This window comes from Stegostoma tigrinum, chromosome 12, assembly GCF_030684315.1.
Source record: "Stegostoma tigrinum isolate sSteTig4 chromosome 12, sSteTig4.hap1, whole genome shotgun sequence".
Lineage (NCBI taxonomy): Eukaryota > Metazoa > Chordata > Chondrichthyes > Orectolobiformes > Stegostomatidae > Stegostoma > Stegostoma tigrinum.
In genome coordinates this window covers 43,398,601-43,426,514 of record NC_081365.1, presented here as the reverse complement: position 1 = coordinate 43,426,514, position 27,914 = coordinate 43,398,601, and the positions used below count along the sequence as shown (strand labels likewise).

The window sequence follows — 27,914 nt, the reverse complement described above, 5'->3', positions numbered from 1 at the left end:
AATCCTTTTTCAGCCTGACTACCTTCGCCCCATAATTTGCCCACTTTAACTAGAGATCTGGAGGATGAACCGATTGTTAATCCAACTGTACAAGAAGTAGCAATTCCCTTTAGGATTGATACTGGGGCCATGGCATATATGCTGGATGCTTCATGTTTACAGCGATATGGGTTTAAGCTCTCACCTGCCTCAGTAAGTCTTAGTGGGCTTACCGGGCAGGAAAACACCTACTCTTTAACAGAACTGCTGCCAGTCCGATTTGGCCCTCAAACCTGTGTTATTCAATTTGCCCAGACCCTCAGTTTGGGAGTTAATTTAGCAGGGAGAGATTTGTTGTGCCTTCTTCAAATTGAAATTCTGTCTCAACCAGAGCATTAGCATAAAAAAAATGACCTGATTAAGCGACAGTTTTGGATTCATCCATCACCACAATGGTGGACAATTGACTTATCTCAAGATTTCACCCCTCCTCTACAGATCTTTAGTCCTCATGTTACCTTGTGCTATGACCCTGCAGGCGCTTCCCATGAATTGGCTGCTATTTACGCCCCCAATCTACGATCAAGTTTATCTGTTACTATTATAGGGTTTATTGAGGGAAAGGAAGAATCAGCGCTTCTGGTGGAGGTGCCACCCCATCTATGGCACCAAATCGGGTCTCACCTCACACTGATTGTGAATACCTGCTATAGGGCCAAGTCCTTGGGATTTCTGGCACAACGCTTGATCCAACAGTCAGGCCCGGAAGTGAAGGGTTTTTCAAAGTAGTTGGCTGATGGTGTCATTATATACTATTGCGATCCTTTTATTGAGTTTGGGCCATTACATCACCACCACCCTTATCATAGCCCCTCTGAGGAGACTTCTCCAGACCTGTGGTCTCCTTCCACACACGAGGTAGGATATACTCCGATCACCCCCATAAAAAAATACAGGTCATCCCGGGAGCACCCTTACCCTTGATACCTCAATACTCCCTCAAACCTGAGGCAGTAGAAGGAATAACCTCCTTGATAGATTCGTTCCTCCAACAAGGTACATTGGTCCCTTGCCAAATCAACTTGCAATACTCCTATTCTACCCGTCCCTAAACCTGGCCTCCAGGAATGGAGACTGGTCCAGGACCTCAGACAAATAAGGTGGTCCGCCTCTTCCATCCAATTGTCCCTAATCCTGCCACTATTCTTAGTTACACCTCCTCAGATGCAGGTCTTCACCGTTGTGGACTTGCAGTGTGCATTTTTTGCTATTCCCTTGGATAAGGGGTCTCAGTATCTGTTTACCTTTACTTTAAGGGCCAGCAGTATACCTGGACTCGTCTCCCCCAAGGGGTCGTTCACTTGCCCACCCAGGTCTTGCACTGCCAGCTCCAAGATCTCGAACTCTTGGATGGCTCCACAGTTATCCAATACATTGACGATTTGCTTTTAGCAAGTCCATCAGAATCCACTAATGTTGCAGTTACTAACCGGCTTTTGAATGCTCTCCACTCTTGGGGATATGTTGTACCTGCTGAAGGTTAAATGTACCCAATGGCAGGTACAGTTCCTAGGAATTCTACTCAGTGCCTCAGAACGAATGCTCACCCCTGAGTGCAGTGCCCCTATTCTAATGACCCCCTCATCCACCACCCCTAAATAAATGGGGGCCTTTTTTAGGGTTGGTTAATTATTGTCAACCATGGGTCCCTAAAAGTAACTTTACAAGAAGCCAAAGGGGTCAGCAGTTTAATAAGACCCAAAAACCTTCACCCTCTAACGAACAAAAGTCAGCCTTTACAGACTTAAAAGCAGCCCTTGCTGCCACCCCGGCTTTGGGAACACCTTTATTTGACAGGCCTTGCCAGCTATATGTTAATGTTCTGGTTGGGTGTGCTACTGGAGTCTTGACATTGACTCACGGCGATCGCAAACGACCAGTTGCCTACTACTCTACCCGCCTGGACTCTGTAGCTCAGGGATTACCCGCTAGTTCTCAGATTCTTCCTGCGATTTCTTCTTTAGTCACTGCGGCCTCTAATATTACTCTCCACTAGCATCTTACCATCTATACCTCTCATGCCATCGTAGCCCTCCTCACCTCCCACCAGACTCAACACCTTACCCAGGCACGCTTAAGCCACTATGAAGTCGCACTCCATAATAATCCCCTCTTGACGTTCTCTTTTCGCTCTACTATTAACCCAGTCACATTTTTGAGCACCCCGCCAAGATGAATTCTTAGAACCCCGTATGACTGCTTACTAAGGAACCAACTTCTAACCTGTCCCCGCCCAAATCTTACTGACATCCCACTCCCTTCTCGGGACCTTATCTTGTTTGTTGACATCAGTTCCTCCAAGCCCCCTTGGGTACCACCCTCTCTGGATATGCGATGTTCGATGCCGCCTCCACATTAGACTCAGCGGCGTTTGAGCCCCCGGTGTCTGCTTCAGGAGGCAGAACTTTTTGCCCTCACCCGTGCTTGCATTCTAGCCTCAGGAAAGTCAGCGAATATTTACGCTTACTCTCGGTATGCCTTTGGCGTCTCCCACGACTTTGCCAACCATGAGCTCAGCGTTGGTTTTTAACATCCTCAGGTGCGCCTATCCAGAATTCCTTGTATGTCAAAAACCTTCAGGCAATCCTCCTCCCTAGACAATTGGTTGTTGTCAAATGCGCTACCCTTGCCTCCGATGACTTAGCTACTCAGGGCAACGCTCAGGCTGATCACGCTGCTAAACAGGCTGCTGCAGATCAAACTTTTATACTACCCTCTACGAACAAGCAGGTGATAAGTCGCTTGCCCTCTTCAAACACATCAGACATGCCAGATATTGTCACTGTTCAGAGCTGGCAGGGATGCCCCTACTTCTGAAAAAGGCATTTCGAAGGCGCATGGATGTTCGCATTCTACGCCATCAGGCCTTTTGCAGTTACCCAGTGTGTATACCTCATGTTTTGTTGCTTATGCTCATTGATTGTCTTCATTCTGATACCCACCTTGGCGGCGGGGGGGGGGGGGGGGGGGGGGGGGAGGAGGAGGAGGAGTGGTATCATGCTCCGTACCTGGTGGCACCCCCAACTGGGTGAGGCTTGTACAGCATCATGTTTGACATGCCAGCAAAACAGTGTTGGTCGGGGTTGACATGTTCACCAGGAAAAACCCCCTGCCAGGTGACCCGTTTGAATGTATTCAGCTAGATTTTATTGAATTACCACATGTACATTGTTTTAAGTATTGTCTTGTGACTGTTGATGTATTCAGTAGATGGATAGAGACTTTCCCAACGACAAATAACAAAACCTCAACAGTAGTAAAATTGTTATTAACTGAGGTAATACCAAGGTTTGGACTGCCTTGACAAATTAGTTCGGATAATGGCCCCCACTTTGTGGAAAAGATTAATAAGCAATTGTGTGATGTGTTACAGGACCTTAAGAATCAGCATTGCTCTTCATGGCCACAGACAGGAGATTTCGTGCTCATTCAGGACTGGGATTGTCCCAAGCTTGGACCAAGGTGGAAAAGGCTATTTCAAGTGCTTCTCCAGACTCTGACAGCCCTTAAAGTCAAGGGCAGATTCGCTGGATCCACCTAAGTGACTGCAAATGATGGCTCCCTCACCAGCTTGCAACTAATCACTGGACTGAGTATTGTTCTCACCTTGCGGGGGTTGGAGGACAATTTGTTTTATCGGACACATATCCAACTGCATGGTAATCGAACAGCGTGTCATCCACCAGCACAGTCTGTACAGACTTTATTTGTAGCAACACTAGGATGGAACCCTCACCAATTTTATGAAGTAGATTATTCTGATAGGCCTTGCCAAGGGGAGGGAGGAACTTGGAAGAGGGGTGTGCAGGATAAATGTGTAGAATTGGTGGTTAACGGCCCCTCCAATTGTACAGGTACTAAACCCAAGTCTGGGAAGGAAGGGACCAACTTTATGAACCCTAACAGCTATTCGCTTTGTTTTAATGGTACTGGAACTTGTTGTGTACATACTTTAGTAAACATCACTAACCATCCCCATGATGCTTCCTGGCCCCACACATCGGTGTGTAAAAAGAACTTGCACAACTAAAGAGAGACTATTGAACTGCCCCTGTTTGGAATCAAAACCAGTGAATGGCACTTCGGGCATACAGTGGACTTGTGGGAGTTGTAATGGCACCCATGTAGAAATGGCTATGGGACGTATCCGTTTCACTCCTCGGACTTCCAACCATTTAAGAATCAATCCTCCTGGAACAGTTACAAGATAGTATATGAGTCCTTACCTGCTACTGTGCTAAGAAGGGATTCGTTTTCCTTCTCAAATGGGACCTTTTCTACTGCTACTCCAACTTTGCTGGTGCTGTTTGCTGTTGGGACCCTTGGGCTGCTCAGAGTCCCTTGTCCCCAACGAGCACATACACGATGACAAATGGTCACATGCTCCCTAAGCGAGGAGTTTTGCACTGAGTGGCAGGATTGGTCACCTTGGGCTCTCCCTTGGGATATGAGTTCCTGGGAACAGTCAGTTTGGGAGGCTTGTCAGGGGTGGTGTCTGCTACAAAACCAAAACAACCTTCTATGTGGACTCACTGCCCTGGGAAATCGCACAATGTTGGCATTGGAAGCAGTAAATCAAGATTTAGCTGAACTTTGGCTCTATACGCAGCAAACCCGGTATGCAGTGGGCTATCAGCTGGCTCAACAAGGAGGAGTATGTACAATTATTGGGGATAGCCACATTACCCATGTTACCGATGAATTGTATATTACTACTCAGGCCATCCAAACCATAAAAGAGTTGGACCACAACAGACAGGAACCCTGACCTGTAGAAGAATGGTTGGGATGGTTTCTGGGCGGTTCTTGGGGTTCATACCTACTGCATGGATTGGTTACCTTAATGATAGGTCATAACTGTTTGTTGTGTATTCATGGTATACCTGAAATCCCGTTACAGAATTATTGCCAGACTAGTAGCTCCTTTCTCAGCCCCAATAGGTTATAATGGAATGATAAGAGGGAATGAGATGTTAGTGGGATAGCATCCTATAAATTTCTATACTCCTTATCTTCTCACACAGGGGTATGTGGAAACTATCTTAAACTTCCTGCCGAATAGGATTGGGTGGGAAACGTTTGTAAAGGTGTGTGACTTCTGTAATTCTGTAAAGGTATGAAATTCTTTTTCTACTGAAGTGGCCAGGTCAATGACCTTTGTTCAAGCCAGACAATTCGGCAACTTGAAATCGCAATCTGTCATTATCAGACACTTTGTGAACAATCAATGCTGTATCCTGTTCTCTTTATGCTTCAAAAGTAGTAATTGTTTTACATATCAGCCAAAATAGAGTATAAAAAGCAGGGACTGTCCACAGTTTGGACAGAATTGTTGATGGAACTCAGCGCTCTGCACCGGATTGAGTACAGCAATCCTCCACAGCTTGTACTTGCTTAATAATAAAGGATTGAGTTTTTGCAGCCAGGTCAGTGTCCTGCTATTGCATCAAGTCTGTGAGGGTCTCTGAAAAAACAAATCTAACAATACCATATAGGTTCCTCATAAAGCAACTAGATACATTCTATGTTTACTGCTTAAGATATATCTGCAACATCGAGAGACAGGACAAAATTCCTAAAGAACATGCTCATCTATGCTGGGAGAACGGGCGACAGAGAGATAATGGGAACTGCAGATGTTGGAGAATCCGAGATAACAAAGTGTGGAGCTGGATGAACACAGCAGGCCAAGCAGCACCTGAGCAGCACAACAGCTGACGGTTCACGCCTAGATCCATCATCAGAAAAGGCTGAACGGTTTTTCGGATGAAGGTTCTAGGCCCGAAACATCAGCTTTTGTGCTCCTAAAATGCTGCTTGGCCTGTTATGTTCATCCAGCTCTACACTTTGTTATCTCTGCTCATCTACACTAAGCTCCTTGGAGGACTTCCACATACCAAAACTAAAAGTTATATCCTACAGCTAGGAATCTGCACCATAGGATGACCAAAATTTAGATATACAGGGGTTTCTGATTTACAAACTTACGAGCACTAGTATTTGTGAACACTCTCTCTCATACAGGGATGTATTAATACTCATTTTAAAGATCTAACATACAATGTCTCCTTGTATTTATGAATAGCTATTATCCTGCATCATGTTCTAACTTGTGACAAACTCAAGAACAGAACCAGTTTGCAACCCAGGGACTGCCTGTAAAAGTCTTCCAAAATCAAAGTGCACAGCCTGCAAAATGGACTCACGACAGGTAATAAACAACCATGAACGCGGTGCAGTTCAGCCAGCTTCTTCATCAAGTAATTTCAACATTCCAGGAGAATAGAGTTAGGGCAACATGGAGGCACTGGTCAGCAGTGCTGCTTCATTGTGACAGGGACCCGGGTTTCAATCCAGCTTTGGCAACTGCCTGTATGGAATTTGCATGTTGTCCCCATATTTCTTTGGGTTTCCTTCCACAGTCCCAAAGATATGCAGGTCAAGTGGATTGATCAAGCTAAAAATTGCCCTGTAGAGTCCAGAGATATATGAGAGTCAGGTTGGCTAGCCATGGTAGAAAGTTGAAATGGGGTTAACAGGGATGGGTTGGGCCCAGGCGAGATGCAGGCTTGATGGGCCAAATAGCGTCTTTCTGCACTGTAGGGATTCTATGCTCTCACATTGCCCTGACAGTCCGTATCCTCACCTTAATTATTATCTCATATAATATTTTGCAAGTGGTTCTGCAAATTAAGATTTCGTTTCACACCACATAACAGATGATGATACAACCTAGATGATGAACAACTCAAAGCAAGGAGGAGAATCTGTAAGCCCTTATTTCTCTGACTACAAGCAACATCTTACAACATTGAATTTGATTTGACAATTACAGAAGGCCACGTGGAAAATGAGCCGGTCACTAGCTCCGGTTTAATATGGGAAAAAGAACAGCTTATGCTCATATGTATCCAGTTATAACTAATGTCAATCTTTCCACAAATGATGTGCAACAGCTTCTACCACAGGGATCAGATAATGAAAACAATAAGCCAATGTGGCAAGCTTGCTAATAAAGTGTGAAGCTGGATGAACACAGCAGGCCAAGCAGCATCTCAGGAGCACAAAAGCTGACGTTTTGGGCCTAGACCCTTCATCAGAGAGGGGGATGGGGTGAGGGTTCTGGAATAAGTAGGCAGTTTCAAGGCTGAAGAGATTACAAGAGAGTTGCAGTGGGAAACAGATTCCCTGAGGTTAGTCCGGAGGGAGGAGGGTAACGTCTTCAGGTTAGGCAAGCCTGGAAGAGGCTTCGCAGTGAGGTTAAAACTGTATCAGAGATACCTGAAGAAGTTACCCTCCTCCCTCCAGACCAACCTCAGGGAATCTCTCTCCCACTGCAACTCTCTTGTAATCTCTTCAGCCTTGAAACTGCTCCCTACTTCCCCACCTATCTTCTTTTCTCTCCATCTTCGGTCCGCCTCCTCCTCTCTCCCTATTTATTCCAGAACCCTCAACCCATCCCCCTCTCTGATCAAGGGTCTAGGCCCGAAACGTCAGCTTTTGTGCTCCTGAGATGCTGCTTGGCCTGCTGTGTTCATCCAGCTTCACACTTTACTATCTTGGATTCTCCAGCAGTTCCCATTATCTCTGTGGCAAGCTTGCAGCTGGCTTTGGCATCAAGGTCATTAATGCAGATTAAAAGCAACATGGAGTGAAGCACCAATCCCAGTTGACTATACATAGTACGCTCTCCTCAGCCAGTCCAAAATGATACTTTTCAGAACAGATGAAGGAACTCTGTCTCTTATCCAATCTTGATTTTTGCACCTTTAGGTTTATTTGAAAGACTTCCACATGAAAATTGTTTGTGAGTACAGAATTAGCAGATGGCCCAAAAGGTTAGCTTGGCCATATTTGGAATATTGTGCGCAGTTCTGGTCGACATTCTACCAGAAGAATGTGGAGGTTTTGGAAAGCTTCACCAGGATGTTGCCTGGCTTAGAGGGTATTAGTCGTGAGAAAAAGGAGTAGAAAGACTTGGTTTGCCTTCTCTTGAATTTCAAAAGGACTTTTTTTCTGGAGGTTGAGGTTGGGGAGATGCAATTGCAGTCCTGAACCTAGAATGTTAACTCCAATTTTTCTTCAAAAATACTGCCAGACCTGACAAGCTTTTTCGAGCAACTTTTGTTCTTGCAACTGGATGCAAAAATCGGTTTGGAGATAGAAGACAGAGTGTGGTGGGTAGATAGTTGCTTTTCTGACTGGAGGCCTGTGAATGGTGGCTATGCCACAAGAATTGGTGTTGGGTCCACTACTTTTTGTCATTTATACAAATTATCTGAATGTGAAAATTGGAGGCATGGATACTAAGTTTGCAAATAACACCAAAATTGGTGGTGTAATAAACAGTGAAGGTTACCTCAGAGTACAACAGGATCTAAGAAGTGGCAAATGGCAGTTAATATAGGTAAGTGTGAAGTGTTGCACTTTGGTAAAGAAAACCAGGGCAGGCCTTATACACTTAATGGGAAGGTCTTGGGGAATTTTGCCAAGGAGACCTGGGATACAGGTGGACAGTCCCTTGAAAGTGGGATCACAGGTAGACACACAGGTTGGTGAAGACGGCTTTGGTGTACTTGCCTTCATTGGTCAGAACATTGAATACAAGAGTTGGGACGCCATGCCACAGCTGTATAGGGCATGTGTGAGACCACTTTTAGTATTGGATGCAATTCTGGTCACCATTCTATAGGAAGAAGGAGATTGTTAAACTTGACAGGATCCAGAAAAGACTGAGCAGGAATAATTCCAGGACTGGAGGGTCTGAGCTAGAGGAACAGGCCAAATAGGCTGGGGCTTCCTTCCCAGAAGCGGAGGCCAAGGAAAGACCTCACAGAAGTTTACAAAATCAAGGGGGGCAAGACAGGGTGAATAGCAAAGGTCTTTTTCTTAGGGTGGGGTGGGGGAGCCTAAAATGAAAAGTGTAGGTTTAAGGTAAGATGGAAAGATTTAAAAAGGACCTGAGGAGTAACATTTTAACACAGAGTGGGACATGGTTGTAATGAAGATCCAGAGGTGGTGGTGGAGGCAGTTACAATGACAACATTTAAAAGGCATCTGGATAGGTACATGAATAGGAAAGGATTTATGAGGAATACGGGCCAAATGCTGGCAAATGGAATTTGATCAGATTGGGATGTCTGCTCAGCGCAGACAAGTTGGATCGAAGTGTCAGTTTCTGTGTTGTATGACTCAGTTGACACTACTGGTCCCATCTGGACTGGCTTGATAGTCTGAGAAACATCACCTCCTCCCTCTCCCCCCAAATTGGTGAGGGGTGTTCATCTGCATGTCTTCTCCAGACTAATTTGCCCCTCATCTGCATTGTATACGACTGCCGCCGTGTTTGGATCCCAGCTGTGGTGCTGCTCATTTTCCCCAGGGTATATAATTCTGGGTCAACACAATCTTTGTAAAACCCTTGACTTAGACACCTTCTGACCATCTATTGTAATAAAATGTGAGGCTGGATGAACACAGCAGGCCAAGCAGCATCCCAGGAGCACAAAAGCTGACGTTTCGGGCCTAGACCCTTCATCAGCGAGGGGGATGGGGAGAGGGAGCTGGAATAAATAGGGAGAGAGGGGGAAGCGGACCGAAGATGGAGAGTAAAGCCTTTACTCTCCATCTTCGGTCCGCCTCCCCCTCTCTCCCTATTTATTCCAGCTCCCTCTCCCCATCCCCCTCTCTGATGAAGGGTCTAGGCCCGAAACGTCAGCTTTTGTGCTCCTGGGATGCTGCTTGGCCTGCTGTGTTCATCCAGCCTCACATTTTATTATCTTGGAATTCTCCAGCATCTGCAGTTCCTATTATTTCTGACCATCTATTGTTTGATTTCACTCGACCACCTCTTGGTTCTCTTCAGGCCATAGCTAGTGAAACAAGTTGAATATTAAGGACAATCAGCACTGGGTTGCCAAATGTGGTGAGTTCTTGTGTAGGCTGAGGAATTTGTTGAATCACCGTCCTTATGAACCCTCTGCTTGGTGAGGGCTTTGAGGCCTGCTTCAAGAATTGTACAAATCTCTCCACCTGGCTGTTTGTCACAAGGTGATCCTCTAATCTTGCACAACAAACTGTAGACCATTGTTGCTCATGACTTGTTCAGAGTTCTTGAACTTGGCAAATACTTCAATCAGTCAGTCTGTCAGTGCTTCCACTGGTACCAACTTCACAACTGCCAGTTTGGGCCACTTGGATAAGGCATCCACGACCACTAATAACATCTGTCCCTCCACCGGTCCTCCAAAATTAATGCAGACTCGCTGCCACAGGGATTGAGGCCATTCCCATGTGTTAAGGGGCAACAACAATGACACCTTTCTTACTAACGTGCATGATTCACAAGATTGCATTATCAAAAACGGCAGAAGAACAGGGCTGATTCGGAGCTCTTCTGCTCTGCTTGTTTCTTCTCTTCTTTTTCCTCGCCTTTTTCTATGTTTTTCCTTCCTGTCTATTTATTTCCCATCCTCAGACAGCATTGGTGGCAACAGGTTGAACGAGGGCAGATTCCTGGCCTCGATGGGAGGCCCAGCAGCAAACTCCCAGCCAAAGCGAGGCCCACCACGGTCTTGCCTGCTTTTATTATTTTTCTTCTTGTCTCTGCTTGAGAAGACTGTAATGCTGAACTTTTAACTTTATTTCTATATTTTTCTAATTTATACCTAAAGATTTTGTACTGAGGCACCTTTGTAATGAAGATGGTGCCGGAAATAGCGACTTTGTACACTTTTCACTGAACTTGTATATTCCTGTATTTAAGTGTACGTATAATAAAACCTAATTCTAATCCATCTGGAGGTCCACCTTTGGCCACCAAAAGTAGCTCCATAGATATTTCTTTTATTTGCACCACACTGGAATGCCCTTGGTGCACATGTTCCCCACACCTTTCCACTTAACAGGACAGTGATAACAACTCTTATTCCCCACATTAAATACACGTCTGATAACAACTACTCCCATCTCTTAAGCAGGTAAAAGTATAGTTCCGGGCGATTTCTATGACAGGACTTGTCTCTCAGGAAGAAGTCCACCACTAGGGTGAAGACCAGATCCGCGTCTGACACCGTTACCTGGTCTTCCTGGGAAAAGTACGTAATTTTCAGTTTCCAGTTGGGAACATCCTTATTTCCCAGTCATGATAACTTTAACAATAAAATCTGCACTGCCGTGCTTCTCTGATGGTCGGTATCCAATTTCATAGGAGTAGGTTGACACAGCCAGTATCCATCTCCGCGGGCATGCTGCTGCCATTGCAATATTCCTGTAGATGGGCTAAAAATGGAGGTTAGCAGCCTGCAGTCTGTCAGCAGCACGAAGTGCCTACAGTAAAGGAAATGGGTGAACTTCTTAACACCAAACATGATACCCAATCCTTCTTTCCCACTTAGACATACTTCTCCTCCATCTTCATGAATGGCCTTGATGAAAACACAATGGGCCTTTTCTCTCCATTTGGCAAGACAGAGGGCAGTACAGCATTAACCCGAAAAGCCACGGTATCGCACGGTAACTGTGGCAGCGACTTTGGGTGAAATATGTCAACAGTTCCAACCATTGTAGGGCTTGCTTCACCTCCTGATAAGCCTTCCCCACATTCTTAGATTCATTTCAGTGGCCAGCCTCCTCCCAGTAATCATTGCAGGGGTTTTAGCATGGGTGCAAGATCAGACTTGAATTTACCATGATAATTTACAAGTTCCAAGAACGATCTTAGTTGATACTCATTCTCTGGTCTGGGAGCCTTCATGATAGCCTCCATGTTCTTGGGTGCCTTGTGTGGTCACTTGCCATCGATTACACAATACAGGTTCTCTACAAAGTCTTAAAAAAATTCATTGCCCCCTTTTTTACTTGTAGATCATTCTCCTGCAACTGTTCGAGGGTATTTTTCTAGATTTTTCCAAATGCTCCACTTTGGTGGTTCCAGCAACTAAAATATATTCGTGATAACACTGGATACCTGGCAACCCGCACAAAATTTAGTCCATGGCCCTCTAGAATACAGAGAGTGCAAATGTGATGCCAAAAGGTTGCTTGTAGTGAAACTGTCCTGTGTGTCACTATCAGCAACAACCGTTGGGACAGCTTCATGAGCCCCATCTGCAAGCAAGCCTGCAACAAATCCATTTGAGAATTTCTTTCCCCTAGCCAGTCCACAGAACAGATCTTCAATGAATGAAAGTGGGTATTGCAATGGTATTGCCAGACTATAAAGGGTGCTTTCTATTTAGAGGTGGATAACTGGTGGTGATTTAACCTGAGGGCCACCATGCTTCAGGTGACAGGAGAAGTTGAGAAGCAAGGACAGTTCCCCCATGGTAACCTTAGCCAGTGATGGGAATAAAATCTACGGTGTTTGCTTCACACACCAACCGTCCAGCTGACAGAGCTAAACTGATATTTATACACACATGGGGTTGGGTTGATTGTGATCTTAAAGTCAATTAATGGCGCACACAAACCAGTTCACTCTTTTGAAAGAAATCGCCACAGCCAAACAAATACATACAACTATTAACTTGAGACAAGCAGAAAGCCCACTAGTTACAAATGCAAAACTAGGAATCCAAAATTATAAGAAGAAATATTAAATCAAATAAACCCCACAGTTTACATCACACTTTGTTTACAAAATATATAAACAAAATAAGCAATGAGTCTTTTGGCTCTTTTATAAAAAAAAATATACTATGCATTTCCAACAGAGTCTTGTTGGTATTGAAGTCAAAATCCCTGCTAACAGTGCACCAACATGCCCTGAATTGCCGATGGTTGAGTCACTACTCTGGTCACTTGAAGATATACGGTCATTTCCCTCTCCTATCAAGTTGATAGATGTACATCTCACAGATGCTGTGCATCATTGCAAAGTGCGTGGTTATTGGCATAGGTTGGGGATGGAGAAAAAGGACGCACACCATCTCATGTGCAAAATACACATATACAAGACAGTGCACAAGATCAAAGCATATGCGACTTCCAATCTTCAAAAAAAATGCAAAGTAACTAGCTGATTTACCAGAGATTTACATAATATGTCCCAGATCAAAACAACTTCTTTCATTTCTCAACTTGATAAGAGAGGAGACTCCTATTAGCACCATGCAAGCCATGAACTCTCAGAAGTGAAAGAAATGCTTAAAAAAAATTTGAGAAGATCTAAAATAGAAAAATTGGCTGTTCTGCATAGGATGCATTTCAGGTTGTGAAGTTAAGGGTTGAAACTGTACAGGCTCTGTCCACAGATCTTCCAAATCTCCTTACAGTACTGGATTTGCACCACAGGAGTGAGAATTGCAAATATTTGCCACTGTTTTAAAAGAAGGACTGGAATAAATATAGATTTGTCAGCCTAACACCAGAGGTGGCAAAGTTTTGAGAGCCTAATTCAAGAAAAAAAATTGACATCTGGAAAAATACGGCGACTGTTGATCTTTGGATTCCATTGGCAGTGTTAATATCTGAGGTTTGACTAATTCTGAAAAAAGAACCAAAAAAACGTTGGTTTACAATTACCACAGGAGTCACCAGTTTTTATAAAAGCTTCATGAATGAGGCCAAATTCAGTCCAAGCTGAAACTAACATTTTACCTGAAGACAATGAAATCAGCTCTACGGGAAGGAAGAAAAGGTCATTACTGCCGATTTGATTTATACCATTATGAGAATCTTCACTAGATGAAAATCTACTGCAATTAGCAGCCTAAAAACAATAACAACATCTGATGGAGAAGATACAAACAGCTTCAACTTGAAGGTGTTTTTGTCTGGTAGACCAAATGAAATGGAACTAAGAACGCAAAACTGAATACAGACTGAAGATTTCCTCTTTCTCTTTTCTTCTTGGGAGGGACAAAGTGGAGAGATTGGTTGTACTGACAGGAAAGAAATCTCGGAACTAAGCAAACTAAAAATAACTAAAACATTCAAGAAACCAATAATCTTTGGTCTCAGGTTAAAACCTTGCACCTTAAGGGCATCCAAATCACTCTTGATCATATGTTATTTTAGCTTGTTTTGGACAGGACACTGTCCCCTTTGAATGTTGTTCCGGGAAATGTTCAGGGAAGCCTAGTCACAAGTTCAAGTGCTGCTTTGGCAGAAGTCTGGTGAAAAGACCAAGTGACTGCACAAATGCTGCTTTAATTCTTTTCTCAGGGTTAGCAGGTAATAAATTTGCTCTTTAACTCAAAAATCTTTCTCCTCAAAATTTAGTTGTTTACACTAAAAGTAATTAACTACATTTTAATTTGAGATTGCAGCCCCATGCTAAAAAGATCTTGCACGTCTGTTGTGAACGAGGAAGGTAAAGAAAAAGGGAGCAAGTTCATACCTTTCCACTTAATACTAACAGAGTATTTCTATGTTGCTTGACAGATCTATGGGAAAACTTTCCAAATATTGACACAAGCCCCCCAGGAGGAGCTGGATGTGCCTTTGTGGTCAAGGTCGATGACAGCTGTTTATTTTTAAAGCCAATTTGTAACAACTGAATGGCCAGCTCAGCCATTTAGGAGGTAATTAGGAGTCACATTGCTGTGGATTTGGAGTTACATCTGGGTTACACAAGCAAAAACAGCATATTTGCTTCTGGAAAAGGAATTCAGCAACCCATGTGGCAGTTACGAAATCTAGGTACTTGAGTTTTACAAATGTATCCTATTAGCAGAGCTTGAAATTTCCTTGCTGCTCTGACAGCACTTGAACTTGTGAACTGGCTTCCCTGAACATTTCCAGGAACAAAAAAAAATGCTCATTCAAAACTGAACAAACCCTTCATCTTACACCCAATCAGAAACAATTCCTATTGCAAGCACATTTCATTCTGTCCTGATCAGAATAAAGTTTTAGTGTAGTAACATTTTAGGGAGAGCAGATAAAATCCACCTTTTTTTTAAAAAGAAAAGTCATTGATAAGCAGATAAGCAAAAAGGGCCCAGGTCATTCTGTAAACTCTGTCTCGCTCTAATCCAACAAAAGGTAAAATCTAACAATTAAATGAATCACTAAAGCAGCAAGCCTGAGGCATCAGAAAATAATGTAAGATGCAGACCAAACAGTGACAAGAATTATAACTCGTATACAAAATGGAAGACAGAAAAATGGACAAGTGGAGATGCACAGAAAGAGGAGGGGAAAAAACATGGAAAAATGTGAAAGAAATGAAAAGCAGTGTAAGATGAGCAAAACCTGTGGCAGTTCTTAAGATTTTCATTCACAAATTGCATCATAAATTAAAAAAAAAATGCTTGTACATTTGCCATTTAAAAAGAGTTTTGCTAAACTACTGTATAATAAAGTTCTTATGCAAAAATTAAAGACACTAATTATAAAATAACAAAAATATTGTAAAGGATACATGAAAATAAAAGCAGAAAAACAAGTGCCAAGATTGTTGTTTCTCCACAGGAAAAAATGATGCATTCATGGACATAGATTAAATAATTATAACCAAATTAGACAGCATGGCAAACTGTGAAGCAGCAGCATGCAGGAAATTACATATCAAACAAACAGGAGTAGCAAGTTACGCAGTAAATGCAGTGTAGAGGGAGGCGATGACCTTGCGGTGTTATTGCTGGACTGTTAATCCAGAGACCGAGTTAATGTTCTGGACAGCAGAGTTTGAATCCTGTCACGGCAGACGGTGGAATTTGGATTCAATAATTTTTTTTAAAATCTGGAATTAAGAGTCTAATGGTGACCATGAAGCTATTGTTGATCGTGGGAAAAACCTTTCTAGTCCACAGACGTCCTTTAGGGAAGGAAACTGCTGTCTTCATCTGGTCTAGTCTACACTTGACTCCAGGCCGACAGCAGTGTGGTTGACTCTTAACTGCCCTTTGTGTAATTAAGGATGGGCAATTAATGCTGGCCAAGCCAATGAGGCCTACATCCCACGAATGAATAAGAAACAATATGAAATAACACATTTTGAAAACATGGCATACATCCCAAATAGAAAAACTTTCAATGGCATTGAAAGATAGTGGAGCACAGGGATCAGTAGACAATTAAGATGAGACACTTATTAGAGGAGAAACATTTAAAAAGGAGACTAAAAATCACACAAAATGTGGAATTAGTTTGAGGGTTAGCGGTGAATCACTGGTCAGTAAATAAGTAATCAGGGAACATAAGCTCATGATTAGAAGCAGAAGAATAAAAACATGTTTTGAAGGATTTCTTTGCATAAAACATTGCTAAAATGTGAGTTATAAATGACTTTTGAAACTACAACCAATGTCTGGACTTAAAACGGATTTAGATCATTATGTAGAAAATATTAAAGAGTACAAAGAATAAACAGAGCATTTGGATTGTAGTAGATAGTTCTGGCCCACGTCAGATCAATCACATGATAAGACATAACACTTAATAATGTTCATTTGTGTATCCATGGATTTTCTGTAACTGTTAAAAAAATAAGAAATATTTTGCTTCCCTCTTGTACTTCAATTCTCATATCTGGGCACAATTTTGTTCCACATTAATCCCTGGATTAATAATTTGTTCAAAAGATCCTTGCCAGTGATGATTATTTGATTCCAATGACTTTTATGTTAAAATCCTTTTTGTAATTACAAAAAGTCAGAGAACCTGCAGAAATCTTAAAATTGAATAGTGATCTTTGTTTTACAATCCTTGCATTGTAATATGAAATCTTGGTCAACACAATTATTGAACCATCAATCTTCAGTAGCTACAAATGCTCCCTATTCAAACTACTATAGTATTGTATTAGTTTATTGTCCTCACATAATATAATGGAATTCAAGGTAAAAGGGCCATTTGGTCTGTGTCAGTACTAATACACGACATGAGCTTCCTCCCACTCTATCCACCCCTTTCTAACCTGCCCCTACATTTCTCTCTTCTTTGCTCCCACATACAAGTCTTTCCTTGAATACACTGACTGGCTTGTTTCAACTACACCACCTGGCAATAATGGTGTCTCGTTTAACAATGAAGTTTTTTTTCAGTACCAAGCCTTAGTCTCTAATCCCAACTCTTATGCTGCCTCTTCATCTTTGATGACCTCATTGTGTTCCCTCTTCTGCTTCCTCTAGCTTTTTTCTAAATTAAAAAAAAACAAATTTCACTTTCAGACAGTCTTTTTCAGCCTTTGCACAAAAACACTGTTACCTTGCTGACTCCAACTCAGTTTGCTAGCTCTATGATTTGACAGAGGATAATCTCTTGCTCCATATAAACTCCCCTACCATACTCATTGTCAGCCCAATGACTTAGCTAACCCGATTCAATCACTAACTGTATAATTTCTCCTTCATCAGCAGCATCCTTCTACTGTTTCCGACTTCAGTTCCTTTTCTAATAGTCCCAAATCATCGAGTCAGAGTCACAGTCATAGTCATACAGCCGTACTGCATGTAAACAGACCCTTCGGTCCAACTCATCCATGCTTACAGATATCCCAAATTAATCTGGTCCCATCTGCCAGCATTTGGCCCCTATTCCTCTAAACCCTTCCTATTCACATACTGATCCAGATGTCTTCTGAATGTTCTAATTGTACCGGCCTCCACCACTTCCTCTGGCAGCACGTTAACCCTGAGTAAAAAGGATGCCCCTTAGACCCCCTTTTAAATCTTTCTCTTCTCACGTTAAGAAAATGCCCCCTAGTTTGAATTCCCCTACCTTATGAAATCATGAGGCGCTTAGATAAACTTCTATAAAGATCAGTTCTTAACTCCTAATCTCCAGCGAAAAAAGTCCCAGATCATTTTTATAATTCAAAACCTCCAATCCCAGCAACATCCTGGCAAATCTTTTCTGAACCCTCTCCAATTTAGTAATATCCTTCCTACAAAAGGGCAACCAGAACTGCAGACAGTAGTCCAGAAAATGCTTCACCAACATCCTGTGCAACTCAACATGTCATCCCAACTCCTACACCCAGTGGTCTGAGCAATGAAGGCAGGCATTGTATCACAGGTAGACTGGGTGGTTGGCAATGTACCTGAACCCCTAAGCCTCGCTGTTTTACAACATTACCCAGGGCCCTACCATCAACTGTATAAATTCTGTCCTTGTTTGTTTTACAAAAATGTACTGCTTCACATTTATCCAAATTAAACTCCTTCTGTCACTCCTCAGCCCACTGACCCAATTGGATAACCTTCACTGTTCACTATACCACCAGTTTTGGTGTCATCCACAAACCTACTAACCATGCCTCTTATTCTGTCATCCAAATAATTTACATAAAATGACAAAAGAGGACCCAGTACCAATCCCCATGGTACACTGCTGGTCACAGGCCTGCAGGCCAAAGAACAACCTGAAGAGACAGGTCAGACCGGAACAAGACAGGGAGTGAGGAATGCTGTTGGATTAAATTGCATCTATTTCAATGCAAGAGTGTTGGCAGGCAAGGCCAATGAACACAGGACATGGATAGATACGTGTGGTTGAGATATCACAGCCATTACAGAAACATGGTTATGGGAGGGACATGACTACGTGCCAGGGTACAGGTGCTTTAGGCGGGACAGAGGTGGAGGAAACAGGGGAAGGGGAGTTGCATTTTTGATTAAAGGGGGCTTTCACAGCAGTAATCAGAGATGAAACAACTGAGGGATCATACAGTGAAGCTTTGTGGGTGGAGCTAAGAAATAAGAAGGGGATGGTGATGTCACTGAGGTTGTACTCCCGGCCCCTGATGAGAATTAGAGGAAAATATATGCAGAGACCTTCATGAAGAATAAGGTTGTCATAGTGGGGGATTTTAAATTTTCCTAACATAGACTTAGTCTTCCATAGGGTTAAGGGCTTAGGTGGGGCGAAATTTTTAAAATACATTCAGGAAAGTTTCCTCAAACAGTATATAGAGGATCCTACTCGGGAAAGGGCAAAACTCGACCTACTCTTGGGAAATAGGGCAGGACAGATAACTGAAGTGACAGCAGGGGAGCATCTTGGGACCTGTGAACATAGTTCTAGTAATTTTAAAATACTTACAGAGATGGACAAAACTGTTCAACATGTTCTAATTCTATATTGGGGCAAGACGAATTTCAATGGAATTGGACAGAAGCTTGCTGGGCTGATGGGAGTAGTTTGTTTGCAGGCAAAGGGACACCTGGCAAATGGGTGACCTTTAATTAGAATTCAAGGTCTATAGCGACAGTAAGAACTGCCGATGCTGGACTCAGAGATAACAGTGTGGAGCTTGAGGAACACAGCAGGCCGGCTAGCAGAGGAAAGGTGCTGCTTCGGGTTGGGATTCTCTTCAGAAATGGGGAAGGGAGCTCTGAAATAAAGAATGTGTGTGTGGAGGGGTGGGGCTGGGGAAGGTAGGTGGTATGCTAAGAGGTGAGTGCTGGGATACAGTGGTGGGGATTTGTCAGTGATGTGGGAGGAGCAGATAGGTGGGAGAGAGGATGGACAGGTTGTGTCAAGTCAAGGAGATGGAGATGAGGCTGGGGGTGGGGAGATTTTGAAACTGGTAAAGTCCACATTGAGACCATTGGGTTGTAGTCTCCCAAGGTGGAATATGAGGTGCCGCTTCTCCAGTTTCCAGGTGGCATCATTGTGACACTGGAGGCCCAGAACAGACATGTTGCCCAGGGACCAGGAGGGGGAGCTGAAGTGGTCTGCGACCAGAAGATGTTGTCGTTTATTGTGAACTGAGTACAGGTGCTCTGAGATAACAAAGTGTGAAGCTGGATGAACACAGCAGGCCAAGCAGCATCTCGGGAGCATAAAAGCTGATGTTTTGGGCCTAGACCCTTCATCAGAGAGCTCTCTAATGAAGGATCTAGGCCCGAAACTTCAGCTTTTATGCTCCCGAGATGCTGCTTGGCCTGCTGCGTTCATCCAGCTTCACACTTTGTTATCTTGGATTCTCCAGCATCTGCAGTTCCCATTATCTCTGATCACCAATGTTCCTAGTGCGCGCTTGGTCTCAATGTAGAGGAGGCCACATCGGGAGCAGCGGATGTAGTAGACCACATTAGCAGATGTGCAGGCGAACCTCTATCTGATGTGGAAGGTCTTTTTGGTTCCTTGGGTGGAGGTTGGGGGGGGGGGGGGGGGGAGAGGAGAAAGAGGTGTAGGGGCAGGTATAGCACTTCCTGCGATTGCAAGGCAAAATGCCAGGGATGGTGGGGCTAGTGGGGCGTGTGGAGCAGATGAGGGAGTCACGGAGAGAGTGGTCCCTACAGAAGGCAGATACGGGTGGGGAGGGAAATATGATTTCCACTACATCCACAAGCATTCACTCCCTCCACCATCGACACTGTGTGTACTATCTACAAGATATATTGCAGAAATTCAAAGATCGTCAGATAGTACCTTCCAAACGCACAACCACTTCCATCTAGGAGGACAAGGGTAGCAGCTACATGGGAACACCACCACCTCCAAGTTCCCCTCCAAGTCACTCACCATCCTGACTTGGAAATATAATCGCCGTTCCTTCACTATCGCTGGGTCAAAATCCTGGAATTCCCTCCCTTATAGCATTGTGGGTTAATCTACAGTAGGAGAACTGCAGCGGTTCAAAAAGGCAGCTTAGTACCACCTTCTCAAGGGCAACTAGGGCTGGGCAAGAAATATTGGCCAGCCAGTCCGCCAGCGATACCCACATCCCACAAATGAATAAATTAAAAAACCTGTTTCACTTCCTTTCCACAATTCCTGAACAAATCATCATTCTCCCATCCTTGCCCATCTTATTCACAACTCTATTCTGAACCCCCAACAGGAGGAATGTATTCCCACAATTCCAGGGTGGCCCTAAACAAAGCCATAAAATGGCTCCCTTAGTGACAGACATTCCTTCTCAATTTTGGTAGCCTTTGGTACATTTGACCACATCAACCTTCAAAGCCTTCCCTTTGTTATCCAGCCTTGTTTTTAATCAAGACGGTCATAGCCAAGGTAACTTCAGTTATAGTTTCTCCTTCCACCTTGTACCTCTAAAATCCTGCAACAATCATTGTTCCTTATCCAAATACTTTGAATCAGCTTGCAAATGAAACCCACTTCTCTCTTTCACACCTCTACTGGCTGCGCAGCCAGGCTCTTTGTAAGACAGTTAGCTCTGAACAAGGATTTTAAACACTCAATATAAAATTTCAAATCTCACTAGTGATTTGATTTATTGTTGTCATATGTATCCAAGTACAGTGAAAAGTTTTGTTTTACGAGTAGAACAGGCAGATCATAGTGTACAAGGACACAAAGATTATAGGGTGCTTAGACAAAGCAAGACATACAAAGGTCACAGCTGCATAAAAGCAAAAGCAACGTTAATTTTGAAATTAGAGGTCCATTCAGCAGTCTAATAACCGGAAGGAAGAAGCTGTTCTCGAACGTGTTGGTGTGTGTGTTCAAGCTTCTGTTATATTCTGCCTCATGGAAGAGGGTGAGAGAGTATTACTGGGGTGAAAGGGGTCTTTGATGAAGTTGGCATTGTTTCCGCAGCAACATGAAAAATAGATGGAGTCCATGGATGAGAGATTGATCTGAGCTGTATATACAACCTTCCAGTTTCTTTTGGTCCTGGACAGAGCAGATGCCATGATGAACCCAGACAGAATGCTTTCTATGGCGCATCCATGGAAGGGTGGTCAGGAAGAAGAGGCTTGTTGTGCCTTCTTGACCATTGCATCTACATGGAAGGTCCAGGCTGGGTTGGTACTTACCGTCACTCCTATGACCCATCGTTGCTGGATATCTGGCCTACAATGGCAGCGTCGTGTAAACTTGTAGAAGGTGCTCGTATGAAATTTGGCCACACAGTAGAGTGCTAAGTACGCATCTTTGCAATGTGCCAATGTTGAGGATTATGGAGGAGATGCTATTGTCGATCTTTACTGATTGGGTTAGGGTTAGAAAGCTGAGGATCCAGTTGCAGAGGGCAGAGCCAAGACCTAGGTCTGAGTTTGGAGATTAGTTTGTTTGGGATTAGTGTTGAAGGTGGAGTTGTAGTTGATAAATCAGAACCTGGTGTAGGTATCCTTACAGTCCAGATATTCCATGGTGCTAGGGAAATGGTGTCCACAACAGACCTCTTTCACCAGTAAGCAAATGACAAAGGATCAAGACAGGCTGGGAAGCTAGAGTTGATGTGGACCATGACTAATCTCTTGAAGCATTTTATGATTATGGAGGTCACAGCCACTGGGCAGCAGTCACGGAAGCATGTTGTATGTGTTTTTTTTGGCTACTGGAATGATAGTGGTCTTCTTAAAGCAGGTGGGGACTTCAGATCGTAGCAAAATGATGTTAAAAAGTATCAGCGAACATGTCCGCCACCTGGTCCGCATAGGACGTGAGTGCATGGCCGAAGGACTCATGAATTCTGATTCCACTCTCCCAATACATCGCAAGTTCCTTCTCTGTAACTGGGTCAAGATCCTGAAAAAGCCTCCGTAAAGGGCATTGTGGGTCAGTTTACAGTATGTGAACTGCTGCAGTTTAAGAAGGCAGCTCACACTCACCTTCTCAAAAGGAAACTAAGGACAGGTAATAAGATGCTGGTTAGCCAGCCAGCGATGCCTACATCTTACAAGTTTTGTTTTATTCATGAGATGAGGGTATTGCCACTTAGGCCAGCATTTATTGCCCCATCCCAAGAGGGTAGTGAAGAGTCAACACATTGCTGTCATCTGGAGTCACATGTAAGAATGGCAGTTAGCTTCCGTAAAAAAAAAGGACATTAATGAACCAGATGGATTTTAACTGCCAGTGATTGTTTCATGGGCATCGTGACACTCTTCAATTCAGATTTCTTAAAAAAAAATTGAGCTCATATTCTACCAACTGCCATTGTGGGATTCAAACCTGGGTCCCAGAATACTACCTGGGCCCCTGGATTGACAGGTCCAGTGATAATACCATTACATCACCTATCACTTCCCCTTTGTGAATATGAACCACTATTCGTCACTCAAAATCTGAGAGACAATTTCTCCACCTCATACCATTGTGAATTCACTAAGGTCACCTCCAATCATACCTTTACCTGTTTTTAGTGCATCTGCTATTAAAATCCACATCCAGATCACTGCTTCACTAACTCTTGATACTCTAAATCCTGGTTAATCACCCATCCTCCATTCTATCAGAAAATAGATCAACACCAAATCACTGTGGAGGTGGGAAAGCACAGCAGGTTAGGCAGCATCTGAGGAGTAGGGAAGTCAAGGTTTTGGCCTGAAACGTTGATATCCCTACTCCTTGGATGCTGTCTGGCCTGCTGTACTTTTCCGGCTCCACATTTATTGACCCTAGCTTCCAACCTCTGCGGTCCATACCGTCTCCAAGTCTTAGATCAAGAGCAGGCCACTTTTACCCCTTGGAGTCTGCTCATCCATGCACACCAATAAAACATATGCCTATTACAAAATTTTCAAGGAGTTTTGTCCGCATTGTGAATGAGTCCTCTAGCTAATTATTGGGTTTTTTTTCCCCCCTATAAAAGACAAAACAAACACACTTGATTGCAGTTTTGGGGAGAGGTGAATGAACCAGCAAGTTACTTCATTGAACATTACGTACAAAGCTAACAAAATGTAATAATGTCATTTCGTATGTTCCCTTTAATCTGGTAAAACTATCAAATGTTTTTTTGTTTTTGAAAGGAAACAATGAGGAAAATTTAATCCATTACAACAAATTACTTAGTTCTAAATGTTTTCAGTTCTGATGAAAGTTCAGTGACCTGCAAAAGTTAACTAATTTCTCTCTGTATAGATGTTGTCTGATTTGTTGAGTACATTCAGGATTTTGAAAAAAAACAAAGAATAAAATGCATATGAATCTAAGCACCAAAAGTTGTTTTAGTTGACAAGAAAAACAACTTTAACCTTCTATGTTGTCTTTCGATGCAAGCCACACTCCAGTAGCACAGCAATCAACTTTCCCTTGAACGATTCTAGAGGCTTTGCTCCTGAAATCTGATTTCATTAATTGTTTCTTTAACTAAATTTGTCAACTCTGGATGCTTTTCTTTAGCCAAAGATGACTGAAAATCATTCCAAACTCAAAATGCTAAAGAACTAAATTAGATTTTAAATAAAACATCTTAACAAAAATTACATCTTTATCAAGATGAAGTTTTCCAAAACATTACATAGGTACACGACATTTAAAAAAAAACTTAAGGCCTTAAAAGAGAGGAGAGCATGTCGGAGATGTGAAATGATTTATGGAGGAGATCTCAGAAGTCAGGTTCTAAGCAGCTGAAGGCAATGGTCAAGAGTGGTGAAATGAAAGAATTGGCTTGTGTGTTCACCAATATCCATAGTAAATAGATTACAGAATGAAGCAAGGCTTTGAAGGGATTGGAACAGAATGATACTTTTACAACTCCTATGTCCCTACCTAAAATAGGTACTGTAAAACTGACTAATGCAGTTTAACTTAGCATCATGTGACCAAAGACACAACTGGAGCGCAAAATTTTAGTAAAAAGCATTATAGTAAATGCAATTGCAACTGTGAAATCAAAGAATGTGATCACAAATCTGTTTTATTTACAGCTATTTTGCTCTGCAATTGAATATAAAAGCAAAACTATTCAAGTCATTATACTTTCCTGTTAAGACAGGCTCATCTCAAAATATTTGTAACATCTATGTCAGTATCCTCTCAACAATTCATACACTATCTTCTGAGATTCAATTGCAAAAATGGAATTAAAAATCCATTTCTATATATTTAGTATTGCAATCTTCCAATTTCTCTCGGCTGAAATTACAGAAGTATGAATTTAACATAACTCAGTTGTTCAGTTGCAAGTTACACATATAATTTTAAAATAAAATATACAAGGTCACAAGTCTTTTAAAAAACCCTTCTTCAGGAATCTGAATACCCAAAAAGGGTTAAGTTACTGCTGTATTTTTTAAAACAATTTGCTTGAAACAAGAAATCTTGATAGATGCAAAAGGTAAGAATGGCATTTCTAAAACTACATGCTAAATTTAAAAGTTTGTGATACAGCCTGAGTTTTTAAAGATAACCGCAAAAGAAGCGTCATATTTGACTATTTACTTTCAATTACAGATATTTGAGATTATCTGTCAACACTATTCTGATTACCTAACAGGACTGAAAACATATTACAATGCATAGCCAAAAAAACCCAGAAAACAATCCACCATTTGAACATAATAAAGAGTAAATATTTGTTACGAAAATGTCTAAACAAATAAATGAGATACAAAAATGCTATGCTGATAAACATGCATAAACCACGTCCTGAACACTAGTGTTTTAAAATAATTAAGAATACAAAAGAACAATGACCCATCCTACAAGGAGAAACTCTTGATCAAATGTTTATCTTGACAATTAAAATCTTGTACGTTGACAAAACATTCTTTCCTTATTTAACTGAAAATCACTGCATCAGAACGACTGCTTCGCTGGAGCATTAGTGCTCTCACAACACGAAAATTGATCTTCAACCTGACTTAAGAAAATGGATTATATCATACAACGTTAAACGATAAACTTTCTGAATCAAAACAATACATAAATATAGTTGATAATTAATGCAAATTTCTTGGTTTTGCGGGAAACAGCCGAAACTACTCATTATTTCCTGGATAAATGTCTGATGCTCCTCTCCTTCAAAAGGAGGCACCGTATCCTTCAGATGCAAGAGCAGCTTTATCAATATTTCAATTTCAATTCATACATTACAAAGTAAATAATATCCACAATGGGCTGTACCACTTTTACATAAAATTGTAGCAAATAATGAGTTGTTTCCTAACGCATAAAGTTGATTTCTAAATGTTATTTGTTTAAATTTACTTCCAGAATTATTTTCGTTATTATGCAAAAAAGCTAAATAAATCCTTCGGCCGTATCCTGTAATCCACTGGAAACAGAGGGAGGGCCCGTTAAGTAAAACCACGAATTAAACCACAACCATAATATTCTGGCTTCAGTTGATTTCTACTTTAATTTAAATATATATATTTTTTAAAAAAAACACACTTACTTGCCAATCACTTCACACAGCTCATATACATCTTCAAACAGGACGTCGTCGTCGGCCATAGTCGATAATTAAAATCAGAATTTTGAGAGGGAATTCAAAGTAAAAAAAAACTCCCTCTAATGTGGAAATTGGTCTTTAAAACAAAACGTTTCCCGTGTAGATCAGTTAAAGAATTCAGGACACAATGAATGAAAAAGATTTTTTTTCCTCCAGACAGCACCAGCGAAACGAAGACTGATTGATAGTGAAGCAGCCGGGTAAAGCAGACTGCTGGGCTACGCTTGGCGCTGCCCTCCTCCTGGCGACCCCACCTTCTCTTTTTCACTGCCTTAAAAAAAATCCACAGTCCAAGGCTTCTGTTCTCTGTATAGAACTGCTCCCTGGAAATCCAGGCCAAAATCCGGGAATAATTCGCAATGAAAGAAAGGTCTTAATATATTACAGTCGGCGCTCGTCGGACCATGTTAACACTTCGCCCTGTCGTGCTGTAGGCTGCTAGTGTCGGCCCGTCCCCTGTCGCTGCGCCGCTACAGTTTCAGGCGGCGGCGGTTGGTCAGGGAGGTAACCACCAATCAACGCCCGCTCCCCGACTGCCCGCACTCTGGCTGCGTCAGCACTGAGCTCGCGGCGAGATGGAGGTACAGTGTTTGCGCATGCGCTTGAAGGCCAAACCGGCCGTGGCCAAACCAGTGCTGGGCATGCGTTAACCTGGATGGCTGCAGCACCTGCGTGTAGCGCGTGCGCTCACGCGTCGGTGGTTTTAGCAAATTACACCTTGTCGACAGTTTACACATCAAAACGGCAGGTTTTAACCCAAACAAAGGAAACTGTGCTCCTCGTTCTAAAATAGACGACCCAGTTTGAGTACATATTTTATGTGTTAAAATGATTTATTGTATTACATGTCTTGGTGAATAAACGGGAGTGATAGAAGATTCGGTTGAATATAGTACTGAAAAGCCAGTGGCCACTGCCTTGCTCTTCCAGGCCTTCGCCGTCACACAATTACATAATTTTAATACTATCCTGGTCAATCTTTGTATTGAAGACTACATCAATGTGAGTTTTCTTTCCTAAAATCACTGATGCCTTTCATTCATCCTATCCGCGCTGACCTATATTGTGTCCTGTTTCCCCAATTTCAACAGCTTTAAAATTCTCACGTATTTAAATCCAAGCATGCCTCTCCCACCTATCTGTAAAGTCACCATTGTAACTCAGGTAATGCAAAAGCCAAATTAGTCCACATTGTGATACTGACAAGATTGCCTATTCCTAGTTTTGTATTCGTCAATGCGGTGTGCGTTTCGCTGACTAGACCAGCATTTATTCGCCATCACCCGCGAATCGCCACTTTCCTTGGGCTGAAGGTAACACCCCACCCCACGCCACCCCGTGATGTTTGAAAGAGAGTTCCAGGATTCTAACTCAGTGACAGTGAAGGATCGATCAAGAATATGTGTTGCTTGGACGGGAACTTGCAAGATTAGGTATTTCCATGCATTGGCTGTCTTGTGCGTCTGTGTGGTGGAGGTCATGGTTTTGAAGATGCTGTTAGTCCACATTGTAAAGGGTACAAACTGATGTCACTGAGCAAATATGGGGGAGGAAATGAAGCGTGAAGGTGTTGAATGGGCTGCCAATCAAGCAGACCACTCTATCCCAGATACTATTAATCTTCTTGACTGTTGGTGGAGCTGTACCTCGAGGCCTTCTTGTGGCACAGTGGTAGTGTACCTATCCCTGGACTAAGAGGCCCAGATTCAAGCCCCACCTCCTCCAAAGGTGTGTAATAACTTCTCTGAACAGGTTGTTTAGAAAAATTGGTTGGAGCTGCACCTATCCAGGTGAGCAAAAAAACTGTTCTCTTACACTCTAATTG

The 27,914-nt window shown here is 42.6% G+C and overlaps 1 protein-coding gene across 15 annotated transcripts in view; it reads right to left on the bottom strand.

Moving 5' to 3' along the window:
- Window positions 1-26,647, bottom strand: part of caska (calcium/calmodulin-dependent serine protein kinase a) — a 408,353-nt gene extending 381,706 nt beyond the window's left edge. For 8 of the 15 annotated variants that reach the window (XM_059650307.1, XM_059650309.1, XM_059650310.1 and 5 more), the window contains exon 1: window positions 26,033-26,647. Coding sequence is in view for 6 of the 15 variants with exons in the window: in XM_048541487.2 (XP_048397444.1) it covers window positions 26,033-26,091 (59 nt within the window). In the remaining 9 variants the exon portion in view is untranslated. The remainder of the gene's footprint in view (window positions 1-26,032) is intronic. The other 7 variants (XM_048541483.2, XM_048541486.2, XM_048541490.2 and 4 more) reach the window with 1 other exon arrangement.
- Window positions 26,648-27,914: the final 1,267 nt, after the last annotated feature.